At 39.3% G+C, this 27,451-nt stretch overlaps 1 protein-coding gene across 6 annotated transcripts in view; it reads left to right on the top strand.

Moving 5' to 3' along the window:
• ARNT2 (aryl hydrocarbon receptor nuclear translocator 2) overlaps positions 1-27,451 on the top strand; it is a 129,497-nt gene that overhangs the window by 70,179 nt on the left and 31,867 nt on the right. For all 6 annotated transcript variants that reach the window (XM_067555706.1, XM_067555708.1, XM_067555709.1 and 3 more), the window contains exons 6-12: positions 3,178-3,280; positions 6,888-6,953; positions 7,347-7,432; positions 17,893-17,969; positions 19,871-20,005; positions 20,950-21,024; positions 26,493-26,644. In XM_067555706.1, coding sequence (XP_067411807.1) covers positions 3,178-3,280; positions 6,888-6,953; positions 7,347-7,432; positions 17,893-17,969; positions 19,871-20,005; positions 20,950-21,024; positions 26,493-26,644 — 694 coding nt within the window. The remainder of the gene's footprint in view (positions 1-3,177; positions 3,281-6,887; positions 6,954-7,346; positions 7,433-17,892; positions 17,970-19,870; positions 20,006-20,949; positions 21,025-26,492; positions 26,645-27,451) is intronic.

Below are 27,451 nucleotides of genomic sequence, written 5' to 3' on the forward strand. Positions count from 1 at the left end.
GTCGAAGCACTCCGTGCCAAAGGAACACACATGGACAGCTTTAAACTTAGTAGCCATCTACTACTGTAGTGGGTGCTCATATACTTTTCATATGCTGCTTGGTGATAAAAGCAGAGAGATTTCTATTACCTTTTTAAAGGCATAGTTATTCCTGGTTTTTATTAATAGCTTCATTGAAGGAATTTATATTAGTTATTTCTGGGTTTTAAAAAAAAAAAATTCTTGAAGGCAACTTTTCTCCTTGATTTGTCTGATCAAAAGGGTGGGAAATAGTTCATTCACACATGCTCTACAGTGTCTAAAATGAATTTTCTTCACTTTCTTATATTATTACTTTTATCTGTGAATCAACTTGCTGCTTGTCTGATTTTTTTTTTCTAAACTTTAATTATTAATTTGGGGGGGCTAGATTGTGGCTTGGAAAACAGGCTGTGCAGGAAGAATGGAGGAGTAAGACTCTCCCCACTGAAATCCCTCTGCACTGCAGGATGATGGAGAATGGTTGAGGCTTGGCCCAGTCCCTCCAACACACCGGCCAGCACAGCTGAGCTGGGGGAGATGGTGTCATAACTTGCTGCTAGCAGGGGCCTGCATCAGATTACCACCATTTTTCTGCAACCCGCAGGAGCAGGGAGAGAATTTATGCCTTTGAGGGGTGTCTCTGAATCACAGTCCCTCCCAGGCCTACATCTGGGCTAGTGTGGTTTACGTACCATCCCTTGCTCAAGGCTGTGCCTGAAGGCATGATGCAGGCCGTGGTTAGCAAGGATAACATTCCTACAGCAGCAACCTTTAATGTACCGTGATAGTTAATTGGGAATGCTCTCTGTTGCCATATTCATCTTTAAAGTGTTCTGTAAAGATTTTACTCCCATTCACAGATGTGCATGTCTTCAATTAATTCCTTTTCCCTGTGGGAGTAAAATAATTCTGTGGATCTAAATATCTGACAGTAATTTCAGAGCTTAATTTGTGGAAATAAACTCATTTCCAAACTAAGTCGTGTGTTTATAGTGAGAGACACTTGGTTTTAGATTTTCCATTCATTTTAATGCCAACAAAGCTGCATCTTGTTTTATGCCAACAAAGCTGCATCTTGTTTTATGCTAACTTGCTACACAAAAAGAAATAGTTGATTTTTTTTTAAAAGCTTGTCTATTAAAATTGTATAGCCTGAATTAGTGAAAGATACTCATTGAAAAAAATGGGGGAGAAGAGAGTGTTAATGTTATATGAAGCATTTAATCTCTGTATCATTGGTTCATTTCCATACTGTGGTGTTAATGTCCAGAATTTTTTACCTGTTGGTGGGTGTTTGGTGGCTCATGTAAAATTAATTTGTGTCAGTTCTTAGCAGGCAAGAAGCAGTATCATGAAAACCCACTATTGATCCAAATTTCTCCATGACATTATGCATCTGACCATTACTTAATGCTTTTCTCTCAGGGGAACATAGATGTATATTTATGCCATTGGTTCACCTCTGTTTCTTACTAATTAATTATGTTTATTACGATCGTGCCTAAGGACTAGGTAAGGATGGGGCCCGCTGTGCTAGGCACTGCACAAACAGAGCAGCAGGCAGTCCCTGCTCCAAATAGCGCACAGTCTAAATAGACAAAACAGAGACTGGCTGGGGAAAGGGATATAACACAGAGTGAACATTGTGATGACAGCAAACGTCATGTTAGCGCCCTAGTTTTTTTTGGGTGGAATGGTGTTAGTTAGGAGAGGATCAGCTAAATAGAAAGAGAAAGTGAAGGGAGAAAAGACATTGAGGGGGGCAGGGCAGGGGAGAAGGGAGAGGTAGATGTGGAGTGAAGCTAAGGAGAGACCAGGGAGGAGGAGGAGGAGGAGAGAGTTGGCGCAAACAGCCCATGTGCACAGAGGAAGTCCAATCAACATGTCAAAAGCTCTCTAAGAGTATGTCTGCAGCACAGCCTGTGGCGAGGAGCCTCCGAGCCAAGATGGACAGACTACAGCACTAAAAAGAGCCATGTAGACCTTGCGGCTCAGGCTGGCGCTCGGGTTCCGAAGCCGAGTGAAGCAGGGGAATGAAGCCTGAGCTGCAACTTCAAAGAGCCGTCTACGCAGCTGCATTTAGCACAGTAGCACATAAGCCCAAGTCTGGTGACCCAGGCTTAGAGGCTTGCTGCTGCTGGCTGTGTAGACATACCCTGAATGTCCAAAGGTGCTCTTTTTGGCTGAGTCGGCTCCTTCCAGCTGGAATCTCTGGCTGGTTCCTCTCTGTATATTTTTTCCCCCAAGGCTACATAATGGTCAGAAGGGGAGGCATCAACTGGCTTCTGGTTTCCACTGTGTGTGTGTGGGTGCGTGGGTGACCCCTACACAGTTCTGAGTCTAGGGGGATACAGTGTGAAGAGGCGACCCCTGCTGGGTCTGGTTTTGCCCCCTCCCCTCAGTGCAGCTGCTCCTGATTTGGCTGCTTCTGTAGCTGCCCCTATCAGCTGGAATCTGTTGTTGGAGACTCCTCCTCACTGATAGACTCACCGATGGAAGCTTCCTCCTACTCTATCTCCGCTCGGGATGCCTTGGCACAGTTGCTGTTGTCTCTCTCTTTTTCGGTCCTTGTTCTTCCACCACCCCCTTTATTCTCTGTCTTTGTCACTGTTCTTTCATTTCCTCCACTTAGTTTGTTTCTTTTTTTTACATGCTGCTTGTTTTCCATCCTTTGGCAGCTTTGTGGGGCCTCACCACAGGTGCTCCTCTGGCAGTCAGCCTAGGTGCAAGAATAATGGTAATGAGGGCGAGAGGGAAGAAAGGCAGCTTTTAAACCAGAGACCTGCAGCCTGACCCAGAGACATGCAATGGATCCAGTCAGGAAGCTTCACTTGTCCTTACTGCATCTTTTGTCCTCAGATCACCCCACTTCACCTCCCAAACTAGCGAGGCAGGCAAACACTGGGTCATACAGCAAATTCACTAGGTGTGATTCTTCTCTCACTTAGACCATTGTAAATCAGAAATAATTTCTCAGAAATCAATGGTTGCAGCAATGCATAACTGTGTAAAAAAAGAATTAGGACCATTTATTTTAAATATGTGACCCTAGTTGCTTCAGAAGTATATCTTTTATGAGCCTGCTGTCTCTTTAGCTTGGAGTATCTGAGATTAAATACTGCACCAAACGTGAATTTCTCTCCTTGGTTTTTCTAGGGCGAATTTTGGACTTGAAGACTGGAACAGTAAAGAAGGAAGGTCAGCAGTCCTCAATGAGAATGTGCATGGGATCAAGACGTTCCTTCATTTGCAGGATGAGGTACATATTTCTCTATTCCTTCTATATACTTATCCCTTCTCACACCTCAGGATTTTGGCTCACTTCGTCAGGTTTGACCTTGTTTAAAAATATGGAGTGTACTGACATACTCTGATTAAACCTTCCCAGTATGCATGCTTTTGCATCTAATGTAAATCTGTAATTTGCATCTTCCTGTAATTAGCAAGAAAGTCATTAAATCATATCCGTACCAGTGTGCATTATTGTGCGCTATTCCAGAGAGCCTCAGACCATCCTAACCAGTGGAATATAAGCCAATGTCTCTTCAAGTTTGATTATTTAAATCAATACTTCTGGAAAGAAGCCTTCAAAAGTGGACTGGAAACTAGGCTGTCTGGGGTGTTTTGTTTTGTTCTGTTTTTTGTTTTTCAACAAGCCAATAATACTAAAAATAGGTTGCAGACAAGCAGGAATTTAGTTCCTGAGTTAGCCAGCAATGTAAGATTTAACACTGATCAACTAGTTAATTCCTGATACATGAGTAAATGTGAGATGGGTGGGAAGGGTTATTTCACAATTTTCAAATTTCTGGTAAGTTTCTGTGACTCTTCTGTTGTTAGTTTCTCAACTAACACAAGAAAGTGATTAACATGAGACACCTGCACAATGGGGCCTGATCCTGAATGTGGCCTTTGGGCATCCCTGTAATAGAAATGATTAGTTGTAGTAATAACATTAAGTAGCTATAACATAGTGAAAGGTCCATCAATGTGACTTTGAAGGGGACAAGCACACTGTCGCGTTTGCAGCCTCTTTCCAATTTGTATGCTGAGAATAAAGGATGCAAAAACTTTTATGATTTAAAAAGACAGAAATTAGCCAAAAGGTTCAAAGGTAAAATTAAGCCTGAGACCCGCCTGCCTGATTAATTTGTATTTGCATAGTGTTTTGAACATCTAAAGTGACACACATCCTAATTACATATAATTATTAAATCTAATCAATTCTGGTGTGTAAAGCTCCTGGAGATCCTTGAGAGTGCTTTGGAAGTTCCATAACAGTAGTATAAATATGACAGTCACTTACGTACTATAGACCACATTATGCTGACCCTACATGGCTCCTGTAGAGATGAAGACAGTCTACCAGCCCTGCTGATCTACACAGGCAACTGCCCAAATTTGGCTACTAGCATTGAGAAGCACAACAGAAAGACTCTAGCCCTATTCATAAAGGGTCAAGTGTTGGCTTGGCAGCAGAGTGATAGAACAGGAAACTGTTCAGCAAGGAGGAAGATCAGGCTTCACCTTTCCTTTCAGTATCGCAAACCGCTTGAATGCTTCCTTTTGTCACACTGCCTCCTTCTCCCAGTGCTCCACAGTGCTCAAAGCTGCAACTTAACCCCCTGGTTATCTGACTACGCGACAGGAGTTACGTTTGGGCTTTGGAATTATGGAACCAGTATCGCACACGTCCTCTCATGTACCTCTAAGACTATTATTGATTTGTAATGATATAAAATTAATTAATTCGGGCAAATATTGCCTTAGTAAGACTATTCAGTCTGATGTTCGTCATTTAGGATGCACCTCTTTATCCTTTGGCCCACGTTTATTGATCATGTGATGAGGTCTTTGAGCAAACAGAGCCAGATCTAATATCCAGTTTACAGTTGTTTCCCAGCTTTTAAAAACAACCATCCAAATCACAGTTACTTACTAAGGCCCCGATCCTGCAAACACTAATGTGCATGAGTAACCTTGCACATGTGAGTAGTCCCATTATGTTTCTAATTCTAAACCTTTTTTACTGTTTCTTTCCCCTCCTACTTCCTGGCGGTGATCAGTCAAAAAAAATCTTAGTGGGGAGGAAGCCTTCGTACCTGAACTCCAACACATCTCAGATATTGTAAATTATTTGAGATTGCCTTGTTTGCTGCATGATTTCTTCTTTCTTTGTCATATAGTTCCTCTTTTTTAAATTAAAATAAACTCAGTTTTGTCTTTTCAAACCATTTATTTGGCTTTGAAAGGATAATTACATGTGGCTGCACAACTAACTGTGCGGTTGGAAATACAAATAATGACACACAGGTATACAAGTCAAAGTTGTAAACAGAAAGTTACTTGGCATCATTAATAGTCAGCTGTTGGTCAGGCATTAGGTAGTCAAAGCTGATTTTAGTACAAGTCAGTTGGAACTAGAGATGGTCAGGAGTTTTCCAACAAAATGTTTTTTTTATTGGAAAATGCCCGTCTGTCAAAACCAAAACTTTTTGTAGGAATGTGTTAGTTTTGACAAAGTTAGTTTTGTCAAGTTCCTCAAGTCCAGGATGGAATGTTAGGGGATGGGTGAGAGAGAGCGTGTAAGAGAGACAGAACAGAATAGCTAATATCTCAGTGGTTAGAGCACTCATCTGGGATGTGGGTGACCAAGGTTCTAGACCCTGCTCTGCCTGATTTGGAGCAGGGACTTGAACCTGACTATCCCACTTTCCAGATTAGTGCCCTAACTAACAGGCAATTGGCTATTCTGGGCTGGGTCTCTCTCATGTTGGAGCTGTTCCACTCTGTAAATAATGAAATATTTCATTGGGCCAGAGAAAGAGATGGACAGTCTAGCCCAATGATCAAGACATTCACATGAAAAACCTAAGCCTTTGGTCTCTCCCACATCTAAGGTGAGTGGCCTACCCATTGGGCTATTGCCTATTCTTGGCAGGGAGGAGGTGTGTCTCTCTGTTTTTGGATGGGGGGGGGACTTATTTTTCCTTTTGAAAGGTTTTGGTTTCATCCCAGTGCAAAACGGGGGGGAAGTTTTGAAATCTCAGAAAGTTTTGTGGGATGGGAGAACCTTTTTCTGCCCAGCTCTGTTTGGAACACAAATAGCAGGGAGTTGGTTATTCAGTACAGTAACATTGTGGGCCAGTATATACACACAAATTTCTGTGGCATTACATGGATAATACCTGAGTAAGTAGTTTAGGATTTGTAGATATTTGATGTACCAATCTTATATTCCCACAGAAAGGTTTATACCATGTGAGGGGCAGCATTGTTATATGTGGGTGTACATACAAATGGCTAGTGTCCAATACATAAGTAACTGATGAATACACAAGTATATAATGTGTGATTTCTCTGTGCTAATAAATCCTCTGGAAGTTGGAATTATTTTGTTTGGATGGTTTATTTGAGGGTCTAAGTTGTATGTTTGTCTAGTTTTCATACTTGTTTTTAAAGTGTTTGTGGTCTGCTGCAGTCCATTTCTGCTTAAACCAATCCTGGAATTTTCTGTTTCAGGCTGTTTATTTTTTTTTCTCTTCTATTTCTTGTTTAGCCTCATCTTAACTGTAGGATTTTCTTTTGTGAGCCAATATTTTTCTTAGTATTTCTTTATTGTTTAAATCTTGAAAATACCTGGGGCACTAAGAAGTAAAATAAACATACAAACAAACAGAACACGTGGGTTTTAGTAAAAACAACTTCTTAGAAAAGAAGAATTTTCTAAGACATTCAATCAAAAGCAAACACACAATATTACTTGAATATGTATCTTTAAAAAGGATTCAAATTCTCTCCTCCTCCTCCCCCTAAGCTTTTATATTATCTGGTTGTGCCCTTTCAAAATGCTGGCTTCCTTTTAGGTGTGGAAATGCTCCTTTGGATCATTTACCTCTGAACAGAATAACCACCATGCGAAAAAGATACAGGTGAGTTTGTTTCAGTTGCCACTACAGTATGTCATAATTAACTTTTCTAGTTGTCTGTTTCACTGGAGCTAAATCTCCCAGTTTGACCTGCACAAGTCTTCGTATGTTAGACTCGACTCATGGTTCACAAATAGCCTGAGATCACATCCGAGTAGAATGAGCACAGCACTGGAAGCTCACCATTGAATTCTAATCCTGCCTCTATCACAGAGACCTTAGGGGCCTTGGGTATGTCACTTAATCTTTCTACCTTAGTTAACCCCATCTATAAAATGATGCTTTCCTGTAATTAGATATGGCTTATACAGCACTTGAGATGTTGAATATTATGTAAGAGCTGTGCTATGTATTATTACTAGTGTAATTAGTAAATTATTGTTTCTTCTCATTTAGGAATGGCCTAGGCCCAGTAAAAGAAGGAGAAGCACAGTATGCTGTAGTCCACTGCACTGGATATATCAAGGCCTGGCCACCAGCAGGTAAAAGTTCCATTAAGGGCAACAGTAATGTGTGCAAGACCAAATTAAAAATGATCTCTAGAATCTATTGACCAATTTGCTAGTTAGACATTATGGCTGGATTTTCAAAAGAGACTAAGGGAGTTAGGAGCCCACGGGCAGTGGGATTTACCTAACTCCCATGCGCTCCTTTGTAAATCTCAACTTTAGTCTGATAAATTGATCATCTCAACCAGTAGCTCAGTGTGTTCAACTCACTTATGCAATTTTTATTTACTACGTTTGTTCAGTTTGGCACACCAGATCCGGCCAACAGTCCATCAGTGTCCTGTCTCCTACACTTGTTCCAGAGGAAGGTGAAAGGAACCATAAAACTCCTGACCAAGTTTGCTCCCTGTGGTTTGCAAGTGATGCTCTGGTTCATGAGGTTTTATTATGACATTCTAAAATTAGCATTGCTGAGCATTACAGAAAAGCTGATCATACTCTTTGAATTAAATCAAATTTAAAACATAGAGCAGTCATGTGGAATCAGACTGATTTCAACTGGTTAGTCCGTGTATATTTCAGTTTGGAAAGCAGCACTTGCACTTTCCTTGAAATCAGAAAGTCACTTCATGTGCATCTGTATTCTCAATCTTTCAATATACTGCCCTGGTTTTTGACATACAACCACCGGTGATGTAAATGGCAGATTAACTGTCTTCTTCAGGACTTGCACACTCAGAATAAGAGTACCATATAACTACAGAAGTTGAGGCCAAGATTTTCAAATGTAGGTCCCTAGCTTAAAATAGTCCAATTTTCAGAGGTTTTGAGCCCCTGCAGCTCTAATTGAAGCCAATGGAAATAGCAGGTACTCTGCACCTCTGAAAAACTAGCCAAAGCCAGTGCTTATTTTTAGATGTCCATGTTTGAAAATGTTGGCTTCAGTTTAGGTAAGTGGATCCTCACTTAAAAGTAGTTTTCTTAGTAGAGAATATTACTATCTCTGCCTCTTGATTAAGTTATTCTGTTTTGAATGTGGGTTTTTGGGAAACAAGGCTGCATGCTGCTTTGAAATGCAATAAAAAAACCTGTTCACCTACTGTAATTCAGTATTACAAATGAGAATATTTATGGATGTGAGGATTCTGAGAACAAAGGGAAACAGTCCAACATAATGAAGGGCCATTTGCAGAAGTTGAAGAGGTTCTTTTCAACTTCTGTTGACATGAATCAAAACCGGAGGTATCTTACCCTTTCGTGACTATAGGCTGAGTATACCACAGACATTATTCAGGCGACTCCAGAGATCAGGAGTGCCAAAAATCCCATTACACTAAATCCATACATTGTTTGTTAGTGCAGATTTTAGCATTCAGCTTTATATTTCTTACTGATTCTCTGCTAATTTATATTTTCAAAGGTTATATAATGTTTATCATCTTTCTCTCACAGAGAGAGAGATACGTACAAAAATTCAAATGATGCATCTTTTTGGAATTTCATCTGCCTTCAAACCAGCTTAATTCAGACCACATGTCATACTTTGAAACCACAAAGGAGTATAAAAGTCCCTCTTTGCATTCCCAACTGCTGTTAATAAGATTGCTAAAGCTGATACAATGTAAATTAGTATACTGTGAATGTCAAAATGTTTCAAAGTCATTTTAATCTCCCAACAGAGTAAATAAAAGCCTGAAGTCCTCTAACCAAATGTTCTTTTTTGCTTTAAGAGAAGTTCAGTTTTCAGGGTTTTTTCTCCTGATACTTTCAAATACAAGTGAATTAAATTGTAATATACAAAATAGATACCCAGAGAAGCACATCCAGCCATGCTTAATGGGATACATAGATTCCTTAGGTGGTTAAGATCTGAAAGTTGCAGCACCTTAGCAGATGATTAATTGGCACCCATCACTACAGACCCTACACTGGTGAAAAAGACACATTGAAGTGGACCACGCAGTGATAACCTGATATGTAAGCAGGGTCAATGGAGCAAAGTGCTGTCAAACACAGTATATGGCGTAAAGTAACCTGACAACAATGCCGCATTTGGTTACCTCCTTCAGAGAAGATGAGCAAGGTGCTGTGATCCAACAGATATGTTGGCTTTTAGCATTTTTAAATGGGATTTCAGTTGCCTTTTATGTGCTCTTACAGTCTTCTTTTTAACCACATTCCCACTGCTCAGACCAACAGCATATGACGTGTTGTCTTTTTCAGGTCAGATTGTGCACAGGAGGGTTTCCTTTTCCATGTGGTAAATTTTGCATGTTTACTCTGTGTCCTGCCTTGTACTTTTTTGTGCAGAAGGGTATCATGCAACCTCTTGCCTTTGGGAATTTCATGGCTTTATCTGAGAGCAGAATTTGGCCCCTAAATAGGTTTTGGGTAGTCAATGGCAATGTAACTGCATTTATTAGCATGTTAACCATTAGAAATGTTATAATATGCAAAATAAACAAAGTAACATAAATGCAGGGGAAATTGAATTTGTTAAAGTTTCTCTACCCTGTAAAGAAATTACTTGTGTAAAAACCACATTTTGAGAGCAGCAGGCACCTAGCTGTTGCATGCTTTCTTAAGCCTTTAGAATAAACAAGTTTGCACCAAAATAATAGGTGTTTAAAATATTCTGGGGGAAAGGATGATTTTCATACGCTTATACATTGCCATATGGATGCTCTAATAAAGGCCTCTCTGCCCCCTTCAGATTTTGTAAGCTGGACTCTCAGCTATGCTGTCCATCTAAGTAGAATTTTCTGGAACAAAATATAAACATTTCTTTCTATGTACTTAACATGGATGAGTTTGCCAGCTGGCATTGCCTCCCTTCTGGGTTGGGGTTACATGAGAGCATTTTATTTTCAATGACAAAATAATCAAAACATTTTCACCCCCTTTGTCTGGAAAGACCTGCATTCTTGGGACTTGGGGTTTATTACAGGACAAGGGGAAGGAGATTATTAGTAGTAGTTGTATTTATTATTATTTTCAGAAATCCCTTGATAGTATGTTGGCAACACATTACTGCTCTCTTTAGGCAGACAATGGGTACGACATGAGCAACAGCAGTAGGCAAGCTTCTCTGACAATATTCCCTGTTAATATGCCTCAGCAGGGACCTGGAGGGCCAGTTAGTTTAGGCTCATTCATTCCTTCTCCTGAAAATGCCCCTGATCTTGTTAATTAGCGCTAACTTTGACTATGTTTGGGGTGGGAGGGGAGATTAGATACGGATCCCTCTCTTAAAAGTACAGGGCCTAATTATCTTCTGGTAATTCTGTTGATTTTCAGCAGAGAATTTGGTCCACAGAATACAAATGATGATGTGGACCTTTAGGTATTTAAAGAGAAATCAATATTTAATTACCCGACTAGGCCTAAAATAATATGAAAGGTCTTCCCCTACACTCCCAGTACATCTGCACCCCATTGAAATGTGCTATTAGGGAGGGAAGTGTGGAACAAAGAGTCACAGTTTAGGGTATGTCTACACTGATGGCAGCAAAGTTGCCACCGTTAGCTCAACCTATCTGGATCGATTGAGCGGTCAGTGTAGACGCGCTCAATCAATCAGGAAGGTGACATACTGAAACCACCTCCTCAAGTGGCGCAGCGCAGTGAAGATACCGCACAGAACAGAAGTACAGCAGTCGACTGGAGTTACACAAGCTACTCTGCGTAGCTTGCGTAACTCCCGTCGACTGCCACTGAATCTTCAGGTAAGTGTAGACCAAGCCTTAGAGCCTAATTTCTCTGCTGTCTAGAGAATAAAGGAAATTCTAACAGCGAGAATTGGTCAGACTGGTTCTTCAGTCTTCCTTCAAGCAAAACTCACCACTGAAGTTAATGGGGTGCTTTATCTAAATAAGGACTGCAGGTCTGAGTCCCAAGTGTTGATTGCCATCATGAAATAACTATATTGCCCCTGTGCCTAGATGGTCTGTCAGACCCCAAATCTTTTTTTACTTTCAAGGCAGAGTTAGGTTTACCTGTTCTTTCAGGATCAGACCATCTGTCCCTAGCCCTTACATGGGTGTGGGGAGAGAACAGAAAGTGTTCACTGCACCCCATGGGAGAGCTGGGGACTTCTGTAGTCCTTGCATGTGTGCACCTCCAGGAGAAGTCACCCACACCCACCCTTTTCACACTTTCTTGGAAAGGTGGTTAGGCACATTAGGAGGAGTAGGCTGTGCAATCCCAAGGTATGGGGCAGCTTGCAAACTCTCCACATGTTCTCTCGGGGGAGGAAGCATGACAGTCCTAACTAGGGCTCCCCATGGGGCAATGCAATGCCACACCACTCCTAAACTGGGTAGGATCACAAATTATATAACCTGGCCATCAGTCTTTGGCTTGTGGGTAAGTAACTGTAGGGAAAATGTGGATCTATTTTTAGGAGCAAGTGGGATGTTGGCCTAGTGCAGACTGTCTGCACAGGGTAAATTTCTCAAAGCTGTTTGTTCATCAAACACTAAATGAAAAAATTTATTTTGGAAAATCCAAACTATGGTTTCCAGTGAGTTGTATTATTTGCTTATTGTATGTGATGTATGTTATATTAAACAGTGAAATACAGTGCTGAAATATTTTCAGTAAGGGAAAAAGACTCACTTTTTAATCTAGCTTTACCCTTTCCAGTTTTTGATCCTGTTTTTGTTTTGTCTGCTGCCAACTGGCTATAAGAACCTGTGCTTCTGATTGCTGACTGATGAGAAGTGTTGTAACTAATAACCAAACGTACAAAACATACCAGTTCTATTTCTTTCCAATCTTGTATTTTTAAATTAAATTTAAGCCCAGCATTTGCCTTTTTTCAATTAAAGCATCATATTCCTGGAAGGAAATAAATTTTATGCAGTCCACATGATGTTTTCCTAATATTTTTATTCATCACATAACCATCAACGGAAAATATTTAGTTGAGAGAAACTACAGCATGTCAGCATGTTACTGGTTTTGTAAGGAGTAAATCAAATCCAGGACCAATGTGTTTCCAAAGGAAAACTGCAGGGAAGTCATTGCTGTCAAAAGGGTCAAATAGATGGGTACCCTGGTGCATTTAAGATAGAAAATCCTAGTAAAGTTTTAAATAATAGAGAATTCTTTATTTCTTTTGGGTGGTGTTTTGGGTTTTTTTTTGTTATTTGTCTATCCCTTTAGCTTTTTATCTTGCAATTATTGATTCATTTCTAGTCTTCCATGTCAGACTTACAGTAACTACTTAGCCACAAAATGCCAAAGTAGTTAGGTTATTTTAAAGTTTTGGCCTGAATCTAGACGTTTGTGCAGAACTGTTCCTTTTTACAATACAAAACAAAATAGTTGCTTGAATACTCTTTACAGCACTGTAGGGTTTAATGCTTTATGAAAAAACAACTCAGTGGTCTTTGGAGTTTTTCACAATTATTCTTTTTTCAATCTTAAGACCAACAATTTTTTTGGCCCTTTTTGGTTTTTTGGGGACTTAGGTTCCTGCATACACCTATTCAAGAGACATTATGATCTTATAAAGTGTCATGCACATTAATGGAGGTATAAAATAAGGTGTAGCCATGCATGGTACATCATGTACTTTTTAATTCCACTGTTATGAACAACCATAAAATATCTATTTTCCTGTTTAATATAGTAAAACCATTAATCCACAAGTCATTATTCTGCACCCTATACATACACATGGAGTACAGGGTTATGGGATGACAGGAGATAAGGCATTCTGTTGTTGGAACCAAGTTGGAAGCTCATCAGGCATTATTTCAAAAGTTACTTCCTTATGTCCACATAAACACATGCCTTTACCTTATGGGAAATTGCTTGTTAGTGCACAAGTGTTAAATTAAGCATGACCTCTGGTTGCCATGCTCTATTTGTGATTTTTTTTTTTTCATTTTCATGTTTAGCTTTGTAAATTGTTGATGTTAACAGGGACAAGTGTAGTGCTACATTTATTTATTAGTAGAAGCATATGTTGTGGTGTTGAGAAATACAAGCTCTCTAATGGTACATGTTAAGAATGTGAATAATGTGTGTTCAATTTATTGCTGTTTTTAAGAGGCCAGTTTCATAGGCTATTTCCTGGGTACAAATTTTGGAACTCTTGGAGTTACTAATTTTTAGGCAAATGCAAGATTCTAACCAATCACATTGTGCTAAGAGTTAGATGAAGTAGTGATGGGACCAGTGCATAGATCTTATTCACCTATCCTTATCTGAGTACATTTAGTAGAGAATATATTATAGGGAATGTACAGATCCCCTACGCACGTTCACAGTGGTGTAAAGTAGCATCTTTATAAGCATTAGTGAGAGAGTAGGGAAAATGATTTCCATCCAGAACAAAAATATACTGCTTGGAATCCTACTAGTAATATCACCTAAATTATTTAGAGCAGGCGAGCAGGTAATCATTTTGTCATATTTTTGCTCTAGAAGCTTTGGCAAGGGTTAGCAATTCACTGGGTCGTGTACTGATTAATTCCAGGCAGTTGGTTTATGCATAGTGTGTCTTGTGGGATAAACCAGCTAATGAATTTTCCAGTGTGTTGTACGGACTTAATGTAATCCACCTTGCAAACAAAAAAAACAGTGATTTTTTAGAACAACAGCTCCACTTGCCAACACGGAGCTCCATCAGGAATGGCATTTCTTAGCTAGGTTTAATGTGGGAAATTATTTATGTTGCTGTGGATTTATTTGGGCAGTCGTGGACTTGAACCAAGTTCCAAAAAAGGGAAGTGTTGTTGAACACATCAGCAAAAAGATGATGAGAAATGGAAACCATCCAGCTGCATAGCTTTTGTCTTCTTTCGTGGTGTGCTGTGTCCTTAAGGAAGCTATAAGAAAGTTCATTGAAATTGAGAAAAAATGCCTTCAAATTTTTCTTTTAAAATTGAAAACACCATTCGAAAAATGGGAGCCTTTGACCAACATTATCCAACCTGACTGGCTCAGTTTAAGATCTTAAATCCATATTTAGGCCCTTAAATATAAGTGGCCTAATTTTCAGACGTACTGAGCCACTACCAGCAAATCCCATTGAAATCAGTGGGAAGTGTAGATGCTCTCAGCACCTTTAAAAAACAGTCTGCTTATGTTTAGGTGCCTCAATATGGACTTAGAAGCCTAATTTTGGGCACCAGATTTGAAAATGTTTGATTTTCCTGTCTGAGCAAAGAATAGTGGCTGCAAGACCTTGATTTGCAAGATTGTCTTGATGTGATGTTCACAACTGAGGACTTACAGTAGTGTCCCCATGGAAGGCAATCCCTACTTTTCCCCTACAGCCTATCCAGAATTGACCTGTTAAATTCAGCTTCCTCTCCTGTTGTTCCAGTTGTGTCATCCTTACCCCTCTGCTCCCCAACCTGGAATCTTGTCATTGGCTTCTGTCTCTTGCATAAAATTCGGCTCCCTGGTCCCCAGTATCCAGCCCCTACATAATCTCACCCACTTACATTTCTTCTCTCAATTCCTCCAGTTTCTAGTCTCATTCCCTTTATGCCTCCCTTCCTCTTACCTTTTAGATCACTTCATCTCTTTCTCTTCCTCTTGATATCAGAGCTTTGGTCAGGCAGCCCCTGCATCCTGGAACAGTCCACCAGGCATATTCTCTCCTAAAAACCTATTACTTTGCTATCTTCTCCTCATGAGTGATTCTTCCCTCCTTTCTATACTGACACTGTGGGTCTGATTCAAAGCTAATTAAAGTCATTGGGAATCTTTCCATTGATCTCCATGGGCTTTGCATGAGGCCCTATAATTCTGCATTTTTTTGTGTTTTTATCTTGTCTATTTTAGATTAAAGAGACTGGTTGTCAGAGGAGCTAAGCACCCTTTAGTCCCATTGAAGTCGGTGGGAAAGGCAGGTGCTCAGCACCTCTGGAAATTAATCCCATAAACTCCTCAAGGCAGAGGTGCCTCATTATGTTTTTAAAATATAGTGCATGTGGGTGGGGGCATTTGTGCATGCACAGCTCAAAATAAGTTATACTGTTTTATTAATAATCTTGGAGATGAATGTATATGCTCCTCCTGCTATTTCTGTTCCTTTCCTTGTCCATCATGGCAATTACATTGGTTTTTCCTACATACAATTCTATTTTCAGTTTATCGTTCACAGCATTATAGGGGAAAGGGATAATGGATTCTGCTTAACATCCCCTGCAGATTTCACACAGTTCCCAGGTGAACCACTTTTAGCCTCTGTGAGGAAATACAGTGTGCACATGTAAAGGTTTTTTCGTACGTTTTTGGAGCCCAGCCTCTACTAATAGCCTGACTCCAGAATTTTATTTGTCAGTGTACAAAGCTTTAAGTATGTGTGCTTGATCCTTCTTTTTCAGAATATAGTTATCTGCATTTTCACAAGAGGTAGCCAGACTTTGTCCCTGTATGTTTTTTAAGTTGCTTTATGTCTTCAGATGATGACTTGAGAAAGACTTATTCCACTGTGCATAAACACAGCAGTGAAAACAAAACCAAAAACCCTACACCATGTCTCTGCTATATCTATTTTCATATCAGTGCTTCATTTTATCCTTGTTGCATTTGTGTTTTAATGTGTGTCTCATTTATATATGGATATGAATACTCTTCAGGCTGCGTGGGATATGTAGTTGTAATAGAACAGAGATTATAATTATATTTGTTATAGATTAGTCATATTTGTTCTACTAAAGGCTTTACTTTTTAATCAGAGTGTAAAGGGGCCTTGAAGTAGGTGCAAATATAATTTATATTCATGTTAAGAGTTCTTTACCCTGCCTAAGTTGTGTAAGGATCCTTAGTGAAAATGAGAATCAGATCCTAAATTACCAAAATTGCCTTTTCCAAGTTTGCAAAATAAACTATTTATTTGAAAACTAGTATGGACAAATGGAACTCAATGTGTTTTAAAACACTTTATTTAATGTGTGATTCCTTTAAAGTGTACCCTTAAATTCATATACTAACTTGGTCTCTGCATGGAATTTGGGAGCATGGGTCAAAGGAAGTGTATGGCTTTTATTCAGGAACATCAGAGTTTTAAATGTGTAAAAGCTCAGTAAGGGCCAAATTAGGATCTGTGTATGCATTAAGAGGAAGGATGCTGCATTGAGTAGGAGACATGGGTACTATTTCCTGCTGTGTCTTTAACTTCTTGTATGCAGTGTTGTAGTAGCTGTGTCTGTCCCAGAATATTAGAGAGACAAGGTGTGTGAGGTAATATTTTCTACTGGACCAACTTCTGTTCGAGAGAGACAATCTTTTGAGCTACACAACACTCTCTCTCTCCCTCTCTCTCTCTTTCCCCCCTCTCCCCCCCTCACCAACAGAAGTTGGTCCAGTAAAAGATATTACTTCATCCACCTTGTGTCTAACTTGTTGTATAACTTTGGGCAAATCACTTGTGCCTCACTTTCCCCATCTGTAGAAGGGGAGCAATAAATCTTTTCCATTGTAAAGTCCTTTTGAGATCTACAGGTGAAATTAGAGCTAATTATAATCTGAGAGTCAGAATTTGGGTCTCAAAATGTAACCTTCACTACAAGCAATGAACAAAGTGACAACAGTGATTGAGTATATTGTGCAAAATATTCATTATTTTCTTGCATATTCATGTATATTTTACTACTTTTTATAACTGTGGGAAAATGGAAAATACTTGCTGTGTGTAATGTTCAGAAACTGTGTGGTCAAATAAGATTGAGTTCTTATTAGTATGAAAAGTTTATCTTGGAAACCTCGTCAGTAAAATTATCAGTATATCCAGTCATTTTTCACATGCATCATGTAAAAAAAGTTATATCCAGTTCTCTGCTACACTACGCATGCAGCGTGAGTGACTTATATTAGGAAGAATAAATGTTTTGGGGTTAACGTCTGAATATGATTGTTTCAGAAACTGTAGCTGGCTATGCAATTAACTTCACTAATGCATGAAACTGCTTTTTAAGTGATTCATTCTCTGCTGTGTCTTAATTCCATCAAGCATTGGGAAAAGAGCTTGTAAACAGCTTAAAATAAATTAACAATGTTACCAATAGAAGAGTTTTTCCAAAGTGTATCACAGGAAGTTGTTAACTCAAAACTTAGATTGAGAAATCTACTTACTAAAAGCTTACCAGAATAATATGTAAACAACACTCACGTGAAGAACATTTCTATTTGGATGATACTGGAGTGGAAAATAGCCTAAACATATGCTTTGATATTATTCATGTTTGTAATAGTTAATCCCATTGAGTAACTGAAAACAAATAGAGTTTAATAAAATGCCCATGTTTTTCAGTCTATTTCCTTTCAGCATAACAAAGCATGCTAGATATTTTATAATAAAGGAAACTAATCCATTTAATACAAAGACAGTCTAAATGATGAAGTTGGTGTGTAATCCATGTTGTACCTTTCTTTTAAAGCTGATATTTGGTATATACTATAACTGATTGAGTCTGTTTGTTCACCCTTCCTAGCAGTAACAGTGGTTTTGCTGCTGTTGTTTATTTTAGGAATGACTATACCAGAAGAAGATGCGGATGTGGGACAAGGTAGTAAATATTGCCTTGTGGCAATAGGGAGGCTTCAGGTAAAGATGCTCTTTTATTGCGTACACAGCTGCAGAAAACATTAGTCAATTTGTAGTACAGTTTTATATAAGATTCTGACAGGATCTGGTTAGAAGATTAATGTCTGTGCCATGTTACAGAAAGCGCAAGGCTATGGTGTCTGCTTCCAGCCAAGTGACTCACTTCGTAGTCGATGGGCTGCAGAAATGATGCTTTCTGGAAGTTTCCTGAGCATCTGACAAGAGGGAAACATCTGGGGGTGGAAACCGATGTGAATAGATATTCTCTAGTTGCTGATTTAAAAGGCTAATTAATTGGTTGGGAAAACTGTAGTTGCAAACGCTAATTTGAAAACAGTAAAGTTAATGCCGTCAAGAGGCCCCGAGTAAATGCTTTACAAAGCATAACTTTATCCTACACGCACAAGCACTTAATATTCCTGAAATACTGTATGGCCGATCTATGTGCAGAAGTCCGTAGAAAGTGGTGTAAATAGGATTTTATATCCACTTTTGAGGCATTTTGTGTATACTGTATTTTGCCTCCCTTCGTTCCTTGCTGATGAATGTTCTGAGCTGGTGCTGGAGTAGCAGTGGTGAACCTTTTCAATCATAATAAGCAAGCTGTTTTTATGTTCCTGTCTGGGAATCATGCCATTAGCAAAAACGTTTGATCCTAATGAATGGTCTCTTGTTGGCCTTCACTCATGCCCATCTGTTAAGATGGCATTGTTCCCTCTTAAAGGTAGAATGACAGTGTCATTAGAGCATCGCTTTTACTTCATTTCAGCTTCAATATGAGTTCATATGAGCAGCCTGCATCGTGCTGGAAATGTTATCACTTCTGCAGATAGTGTCTTCTGAGTGATACAATATTTTTGTGGCATTGCTATGACATTTTTCACTTTCACACGATGTTCAAATATAAAATACTCAAATGGTGAAGAGAAGGAAATTATGGAGTTTGCAGGTGTTACAGCTGCCAAAATAGACTCTTGCCCAGAAATCCCATTAATAACATGTGGAGCGTCGAAACATCTGTTCCATAAGAGAATAGCCAGCAGGCCCTCTGTGAATGAAGGCAAAGTCAGGCAAGCAGTGGCCCAGGGGAAAAGTATAATCACAAAGGAGTACACATTTTAAAACCGCACGCTAAGCAGTAAACCATAAAGTGACAGCCAGTAACCTCCCTGGTCTATTAACTGGCATTTTGATACTATTGTGCTACAGAGCAGAGGCCAAAAAGAGATTTTTGTACAGATTGCTTGTGCCTCATTAGCAGACCTGGCTGTGTAGGATGTAAGAGAAAATCAGAGCAAAGATAGTTCTCACTCTTAGCCCAAGTAGAAATGAATAGAAGTAGATTAACTGGACTGGCTGCATAGATCTGAAGAAGGAACCTGGAAATGCTTCGTTCTTTCTGAAAAACCTTAAGGAGAATTTACAGGAAATCTGTTTTTCTTTTGATGGTGATCATCTGCTCTGTTAGAATTATGCCCTTAAAGTTCTATCTGTGCTGCAAGTGAAGGTGTGATTGAAGCATGGGGAGGCATATCTGTGCTACAATCACATCTTCACTTCCAGTGTAGACATACCGTAAGAGCCCAGTGGGAGAGAACTGTGTCACAGTACTTTAGGAACTTACTTGTGTTAGCTGTTAGAACCTTCTTTGTGGGACACCTTTGATAGGCTTGTTTTCATATTGTTCTGTTAGTCCAAGGTGCGTGTAATGGACTGATGTGTTTGTGCTGCAAACTAGACTGAAGCCATTTCGGTTTTGTTTTATTTGTGTCCTTGTTTTATTTATGGGCCCTTTAAATAGTAGGCAGTAACCTGAAAGATTTTGTTGTTTTACATGGAAAAGCAGCTTCTACTTACGGTGACTGTTCCTTTTCCAAATTATATTTATCTGTTTGTCCTAGGTAACTAGCTCACCTGTGTGTATGGACATGAATGGAATGTCTGTTCCTACTGAGTTTTTGTCTAGACACAATTCTGATGGAATAATCACATTTGTTGATCCAAGATGTATCAGTGTGATTGGCTACCAACCACAGGTCAGTTCATAGTTTTAAAACTGAGAGATTGGTTAGAACTAATTAAGGACATTCTCTACCTATGTTTGCAAATAAAAAGTAACTTCCAAAATTTGCAAGAGTTCAGCCGATCTCCATCTGTCCATATTCTGTATCTTATCACAGTCTCATGTATAGTGTTATTTATTTGGCCATACTGTTTACACATCTTTAGAATTAAGATCTTTCCCCTTAAGTACAGGGGATATCATTGTATCCTTTTTGGATTCAGTGAGTTTTAGCACTGAGCTCGTTCAAACCCTAGGCAATTTTCAGATTCTTTCTTTCAAATTAAGACATTTCTCTTAAAGCAATATAAATTCTGCTTTGAGTGAGCGTTACATTTGTAAATTTTAACTTCTCTATCAATTTATTGAACAAGAAGTAGACCTCCATTATGAAGCTTATTTTCCTTGAGGCTCATGTCTGCTCCTTTAAATAAAGACTAGAGTAATATAATTGGATAGCAAATGAGCTCTATATGACAACTTTGTCACAAATAACAGTGTAGAGTTCTCATAGCTAAACAATTGTAGTTCACAGGAAAGACATCTTGTCCTTACCTGATCATTTTACTTGCCTTTTCATATTGATTTGAATTAGCTTTACTGTAAGTTCTTCAAACAAAACAGTATATTAAAGTGAATGTTAATGGATCAATAGAGCATTTCAGTGTCCTCAGGGCTATCAACCTGGCACCTTTCACAAGCATTTAAAATTTACTTAACTGTTTTTAAAGAAAATATGTATGTCTTTGCAACAGCCTAAATGCAATGTAGGTTACCCGTCCTGCAAACCCTCACTCAGAAGAGTCGTACAACTGAAAGTAATGTGACTGCGTGTGTGAGCAAGGATTTCTCTGTAACTAAAGCCTTGTGGGATCAGCACATGGCGTTGTATTTTTACAATTGTATATTGTGCTCTAGGATCTCCTGGGAAAAGACATTTTAGAATTCTGCCATCCAGAAGATCAAAGCCATCTGAGAGAGAGTTTCCAACAGGTACTGTTCTACATTTATTTACTTCTAGTTTTATACAGAACCTAGCATTCATTCCTCAATACAAGGGGTCAGTTCTGATATCCAGAAGCAAGGGATATTATATGGCATAATTCCTATTAATATTAATCTCTGTAAATCCTACTCTAGCAGTAGTTTAAACTGGATTACAAACATATCTTCAGGGTGCTACATTTTCAGAAAAGTTGCATTGTTTTAAATGTTCTTTTCATTCTTCTTTCTAAAGAAAAAATGAATATTCAAGGCCCATTTAGAACCATATACTGCCTCCAGATATGCCTGCATAGATCTTACTGAAGTCAATGAGAACTACAAGGGGTTGTCTTCAGCAAGAATGGTTTTTTGAGTTGAAACTGGCTCCATTTCCATGTCTTTAAAACCAAATATTTAAGAGGAAAACATTAAAACAGCTAATCAGAAACAGTTCCAAGCATACAAATATCTAGAGAGGAATTTTCAGATACACTCAGGGCTGGTCTAACTCAGCTCCCAGTAATGTCAATGGGAATTTTACCATTGACTTCTATAGGAATGCACACAGGCCAGTGTTGAGTGCTGTTGAAAATACCATCTGTAATATATCCTATGCTTTAAATTCTCTGCTGGTGTAAATTGGCACAGCTCCATAAACTTCGGTGGAGAGATCCCAGTTTTACCTAGCAGTGAATTTGTAATAAATCATTTAAAGAAATGAAATACAGAATAAAGTAACAAAAGACACACAACCTATGGAAGTGGTTCTCAGTCTGGATTCAGGTTAGCAGTGGACTTATAGACTTGATCATGTACTTAAAGCATGGCACAAAACTAATTAAACACCACTAAACCTATATGAGGAAGATAATGAGCACAGGACTTAGTCCCATTTTATAGACAGTAAATCTGCAGCTCAGAGGGTGTGTTTGTGTTGCAGTCGGGAGTGTGATTGCAGCATGTATTGACATCCCCACACTAGCTAAAAATAGCGGTGAAGCTGCAGCAGCACAGGCTAGCCAGCCAAGTACAAGCCTGCCCAGGAAGATGGGTATGTCCTTTGCTGCTGCAGCTTCACCGCTCTTCTTAGCGAGAGAGCTGGATCAAAGCTAGCTTGAGAATGTCTGCACATACCGTAGTCACACCTCCTGAGTGCAGTGTAGACGTACCCAGAGGCACCCAATCCAGCTGCCAGGGAAGTTAATGAATAGGCACCCAGTGACTTCAGTGAGCCAGTTCACTATCCATTTTATAGTCCATTCATCCAACCCATACTTCTTTAACTTGCTGATAAGAATACTGTGAGAAACCGTATCAAAAGTCACCTCATTTAGGCACTCCAAGTGCCTTAAAATGGATTCCACCTGCTCCACATGGGAGCCAGATAGAATAGCCAAGATTCAGCCATAAGGGCCTCCTGATGCTGCTCCATTGAAGTCAGTGGGAGTTTTAGCCATTGTCTCCATTGGAACGACTCGTGCTTATAGTTAAGTATTTTGATGGATCAGGGACTAAGTGACTCATTCAGGGTCACACAGCAAGCTAGTGGAAGAGCCAGAGATTAAAAGTGAGTCGTTCCAGGCTTTGCATTCAATGTTCAATCCACTAACTCAATTTGCCTCTATTTTTAGTAGAGAATTCCTTCTTTGAATATTTATATTCAGTACAGTAGCAATGCAATCCAGGCTATTATTTCCACCAGCGATTAAAAGTGAACTAAACAATTTAGCTGTGCACCAAGTGGTTTTTATTTCCAAAGAATTTAAGGGGAAAAAAAAAAAGAGGTTAAACATTAGTTTTGAATCTTCTTGTTATCCTGTTTGTGTTGCACTGTCTTAAGACAGTTTAGGTTTTTCCCACCAAAGACTTTCATGCTTTATATATTATTACAAAGTTAATGTTTGCTCAATTCAGATTGCAGAGCAATAGATCACTACAGTTTGTTTTGTTATTGGTAGTTTGGCCGTCAGAATTTTTTTTATTAAAACGGTAACTATTATTTCCAGTGGCCTTTGTTTAAAATCCTTTGTAAAGCTGACATTTTTAAGTTGCTGACGCTGTCAAAAGCAGGTTGGTGCATAGCAGAATGGGAGGGATTTGCAGTTGTTGGTTGGTTGCCAGCATACATCTCAGAGCCTTTACTTCCTTGAGAAGATAAATTCATTCATCAGGGTGGGAAAATTAAGCCAGAATGATATGTTCTCAAGGCCAAGAACAACAAATAGAGTTCTATATCAAAGGTTCCAGAGGACAACTATCTAATATCCACTAGGAAAACGTTCAGAATGGACACTAACATAAGCTTTTTTGTATTCTTTACAGTGGGTGTGGTGGTAGAAAATTGTTGATAAAAGGATATGGTTTATTGGATTGAAACTACAAAAGGATGTATTTTAAATAAAACATTAACCCTGAGTTTTCAGATAGCCAGTAGGATGAATAGGTTTTATTGTTCCAGACATTACTGAAGTTTGCGTCTCTTCCTTATGTTCTTTCTGTGTAACAATGGATCAGTTTAAAATACAACCTTTTGAAAATATCAGGGTGGAGCAATTCGCCCTATCCAACTGTTGTCAGCAGCCACGTTTCTGCTAGGTTAACTCCTTTTAGAAAAGTCAGGCTACAGACTACTAATAAACCAACAAACCCTAATGGATGAGGATTAGGATTCCACAAGGACATGCAGCATTTATTTGCACAGAATCTCCTCCTTCCCTCCCCGAGGCATTACATGACCTAGCCTGCTGTACAACTGTAGAAAATAATTGCATGTGGCTCAGGTGAATGGCTTAGCCAGACCTCAAGGAACATAACATTTCTTCTGAATAAGAGCCAGACCATCAGATATTGGACAAGACATGACATGATCACAGTATAGCTATGAAAGGAAAGGTTCTTTAGACTTTATTCAGTTTATTTCTATTTTAAAGTCAGTTGGGCATGTCACACTGAGAGATGGGCCCAAGCCACAAAATTCGGATCCAGTTCCAAGCTTTCCAGAGTTCATGAAGTTTGGGATCTGATGGTCCATTTTGGGACCAAATGTTGCTACCTCATCATCACCATCAAAGCCCCACTGTATCCCCTGTAGAACGAAGTTCCACTCTTGTGACAAGTTCTTCCTTTATTACACGCATACAACTACCACGGACTTCAGTGGAACTTGTGCAACCAAGGGTAGAATTTTGGCCCTATATTACCAGACATCCCAATTCTGGTTTAGGTATAAGTATGTAATCCCTACAAACTATTAACGTGTTACTCTGTCTTTTGTCACAAATGCTTTAAGTTGTATTATAATGAAGCAGGTATTCATGGTATTCATTCTACTATAAAAATAACTTATCTTACACCCCTACTTCTTGCGAAATTTTTGGCACGCTGCCACGCTAATGTTTCCCAGTCTTAGAGATGTCGTTTGTCTTGATTTGTTGTTTTGCCTGTTTGTCCAAGTCTCCTTAAAAGATGTAAGTCATACCAAAACCTGGAGAAGTGATATTTCTTCTTCGAGCTGGTGCAGACATATATTCCACTCAGGTGTGTTCATGCCTAGCGCACTGGAGACAGAGACTTTTTTTCCCTGCAGCAGTATCTGTCGGGGCAATGTGCTCACCCTATGCCGCCTCATGATTTTTTGTCTTTGCCTTTCACTTTTCTCTAATTAGTTTATCTTGTCCCTGTCATGTCCTTCCTGTCTTTTCTAGCGTTTCAGTTAAACTTTTTCCTTTCTGTAGTTTTTGTTCTTATTGCAGAGTTTCTTGCTCAAGGGCTTTCTTGGAAAAGTTTTGTAATGGTCTTCCTGATTTCTTCTCCCAGCTTGTTCCTTTTACCTTGTACAGGAACAAACAGTGCTTTTTATTTCTGCATTCAAATCTCTCTTGTTTCTTCCCCCTGGACCCCTCAGCAATTGTCTCACCTCTTTAGTGGGGTGACTTTGGAATTTTCATCATCTTTATCCTGGCCAATATTTTCCTGTTGGTGCTTGTTCATATCATCTGTGTTTAGAGTCTTCCTCGTGGGATTCCTTCAAAGCCCTCACTCATTTATAGGAGAATTGTTATATTATATGGGAGTTTAAAAGCAGCTGGATGAATTCAGTGCTATTCTGTAATGCTTTTTTTCCTTTATGACGATGGTACAATGGAGACAAAAATGTAAATAAACTGTTATTTTGTGCCTACCTACGTGCAGGCAAGAAATAGACAAAATTTTAAAACATTCACTGTCACTGCTAAGAACAAGTGAAAGAAAGTCCAATGGAAGATTTGGCTATAAAAGGAAAACAGGAGCAGGTCATTACTCTGAGGCACAGAGCCAGATCCTCAGCCCCAGCTAAAGCACAAAACAAAGGGGACTTAAAAATTCCTAAAGTTCAGTTGACGTCAGTGGGCTTTTCTGTTTAAAAATTGGCCATAGGGCCTATCGTCAATGTGTCCATAAGTCCCATGAGTCCTTTGTTCTCAGAGCTTAAGGATTTATGTATGTGACTTCCTCACATGTTGAGATAAGAATGAATGCTTCTTGAGAGAGAGAATAGATGTTTTTGAAGAACCTTATATTTGGGTGGTGGTGATCAGAAGAGGGAGTACGTGACACGTTCGGAGCCTACAGATAAATCTTGCTTGTTGTGTCTGAACACGCGAACTACGTGAGAACAAAGAATCTTCCAACCCAGAAGGTGGGCAGATATGTCTTGACTATCCAGACATCAAAAGACGTGGCTGTAATGAACAGTTGCATGAGCTCAAGCTGCTTTGACCATGCTGTCTTTCAAATACATCCAAGGAGAATGGATGTAACCTAGCGATATATTGATAGACTTTACTCGGGAGGATATGGAGGTGGACATTCAGGAATTTAAATGGCTGTAGGCACACATTCAGACAGAGGTACTTCAGAATCAGGTGTTCTGGCATGCCACCTCTGATAGAAAATTTAGACATTGCAATTGAAGTGTGTCTGACTTCTAGCATGATTGAAGAAAAGCTAATATGACAGGTAGCCAGGAATCCAAATGGAACTAGAGATAGTCAGGCAACGTAATGAAGATTAGTGTTTAGTCTAGACATTTGTTTTATACATTGTGCAAATTTTGTTTTGTGATTATTTATTTGTAAATATTCCTCTGGTAAAAGAGGCTGTGGTTTTATTTTTCTCAGAATATACTGATATGTGATCTACATTAAAGCCTTGTTGTAATGCCTTCCCATTGGGATAAAAACACAATCCATTGGTCATTATATGTAAATGTGAAGAGAGTATTTTGTTATCCAGGATGTGTAGATTTAATTCTTAAGGGGCTAATTGCAAACACAAAGTTGATTTGGGTTGTTGGGTTTGTATAAAGAATACATCCCAATTGTGTCTGTATCTTTGCACAGTTTCAGTCTGAAATCCCCCAGTTATTGGTGGTGTATTATTTGTTTCCACATCACATATCCGTCTGCTCCCACTAACCTTTATTAATACTTTTTCAGGTTGTTAAACTGAAAGGCCAAGTCCTATCTGTGATGTATCGTTTTCGGACCAAAAACCGGGAGTGGATGTTAATCAGGACCAGCAGCTTTACTTTTCAGAATCCTTATTCTGATGAGATTGAATACATCATTTGCACCAACACTAATGTTAAGTATGTGTTTTTCATGGAATTCATATATGCTTTCTTGAAAGAATTTAATCTAAAAACATGTTGATATAATCAATGCAAAAAACTCAAGCTCAGGTTCTCATGGTGACCTATATGTAGTTGCATTCGTTTAGCCTTACCCCAGACTGTAGTAGGATTATGTACACTACCAGTGCTCACAAATAAATGTTTCCATTTAATGTATGTAGTAGCACATACAATGTGTCATTAGCATATGGGCACATAACAGATTAAAAAGCAAATACCTGCTATAACGCATGAAATCAGAAAAAACCAACGGGCTCGATCCACCCTGCATTACAGCCTCGCGCAGAGCCTGCAGCAGCAGAACATATGCCCAGAGCAGGATATCCTGAGGAATTAGTAATGAGGGTTGGCAATTTTCACCTCTTGGTAGCTAGTCTAAATCCAGTTCAGTTCAGTAGTGAGACTAGAAAAAAGTTAGCCCAGTTGGTAAGCCCGAAGGGAAAGCTGCAGAGCTACTTAAAGGGGTGGCAAGCTCATGTAAACAAGTTTCCTGTCTCTTGTGCACTGTAACAGTGTCCACGCTCTAGACTGGGTCCTCTTCTTCTTGACGTACCCCTATTACCTTGCAGCCATTGGCAGCTAGCTAGAGTCACTCCTGAATGGACCATAGTAGGAGAAGATTGGCACTTAACACTTAATTTGGAGTTGGGGCAGAGGTTACAAAGCTGCACGGCTTCTTTAATTCTTTTCATTGGCAGGACCACAGCAGCAGTTTGTGTTAGGTTGGCAGCTTAATGCCTCCCCGGTCCTTTAGAGCCATGT

This window comes from Emydura macquarii, unplaced genomic scaffold (genome assembly GCF_026122565.2).
Source record: "Emydura macquarii macquarii isolate MOO-44397 ecotype Brisbane River unplaced genomic scaffold, CSIRO-AGI_Emac_v2 contig_1644, whole genome shotgun sequence".
NCBI lineage: Eukaryota > Metazoa > Chordata > Testudines > Chelidae > Emydura > Emydura macquarii.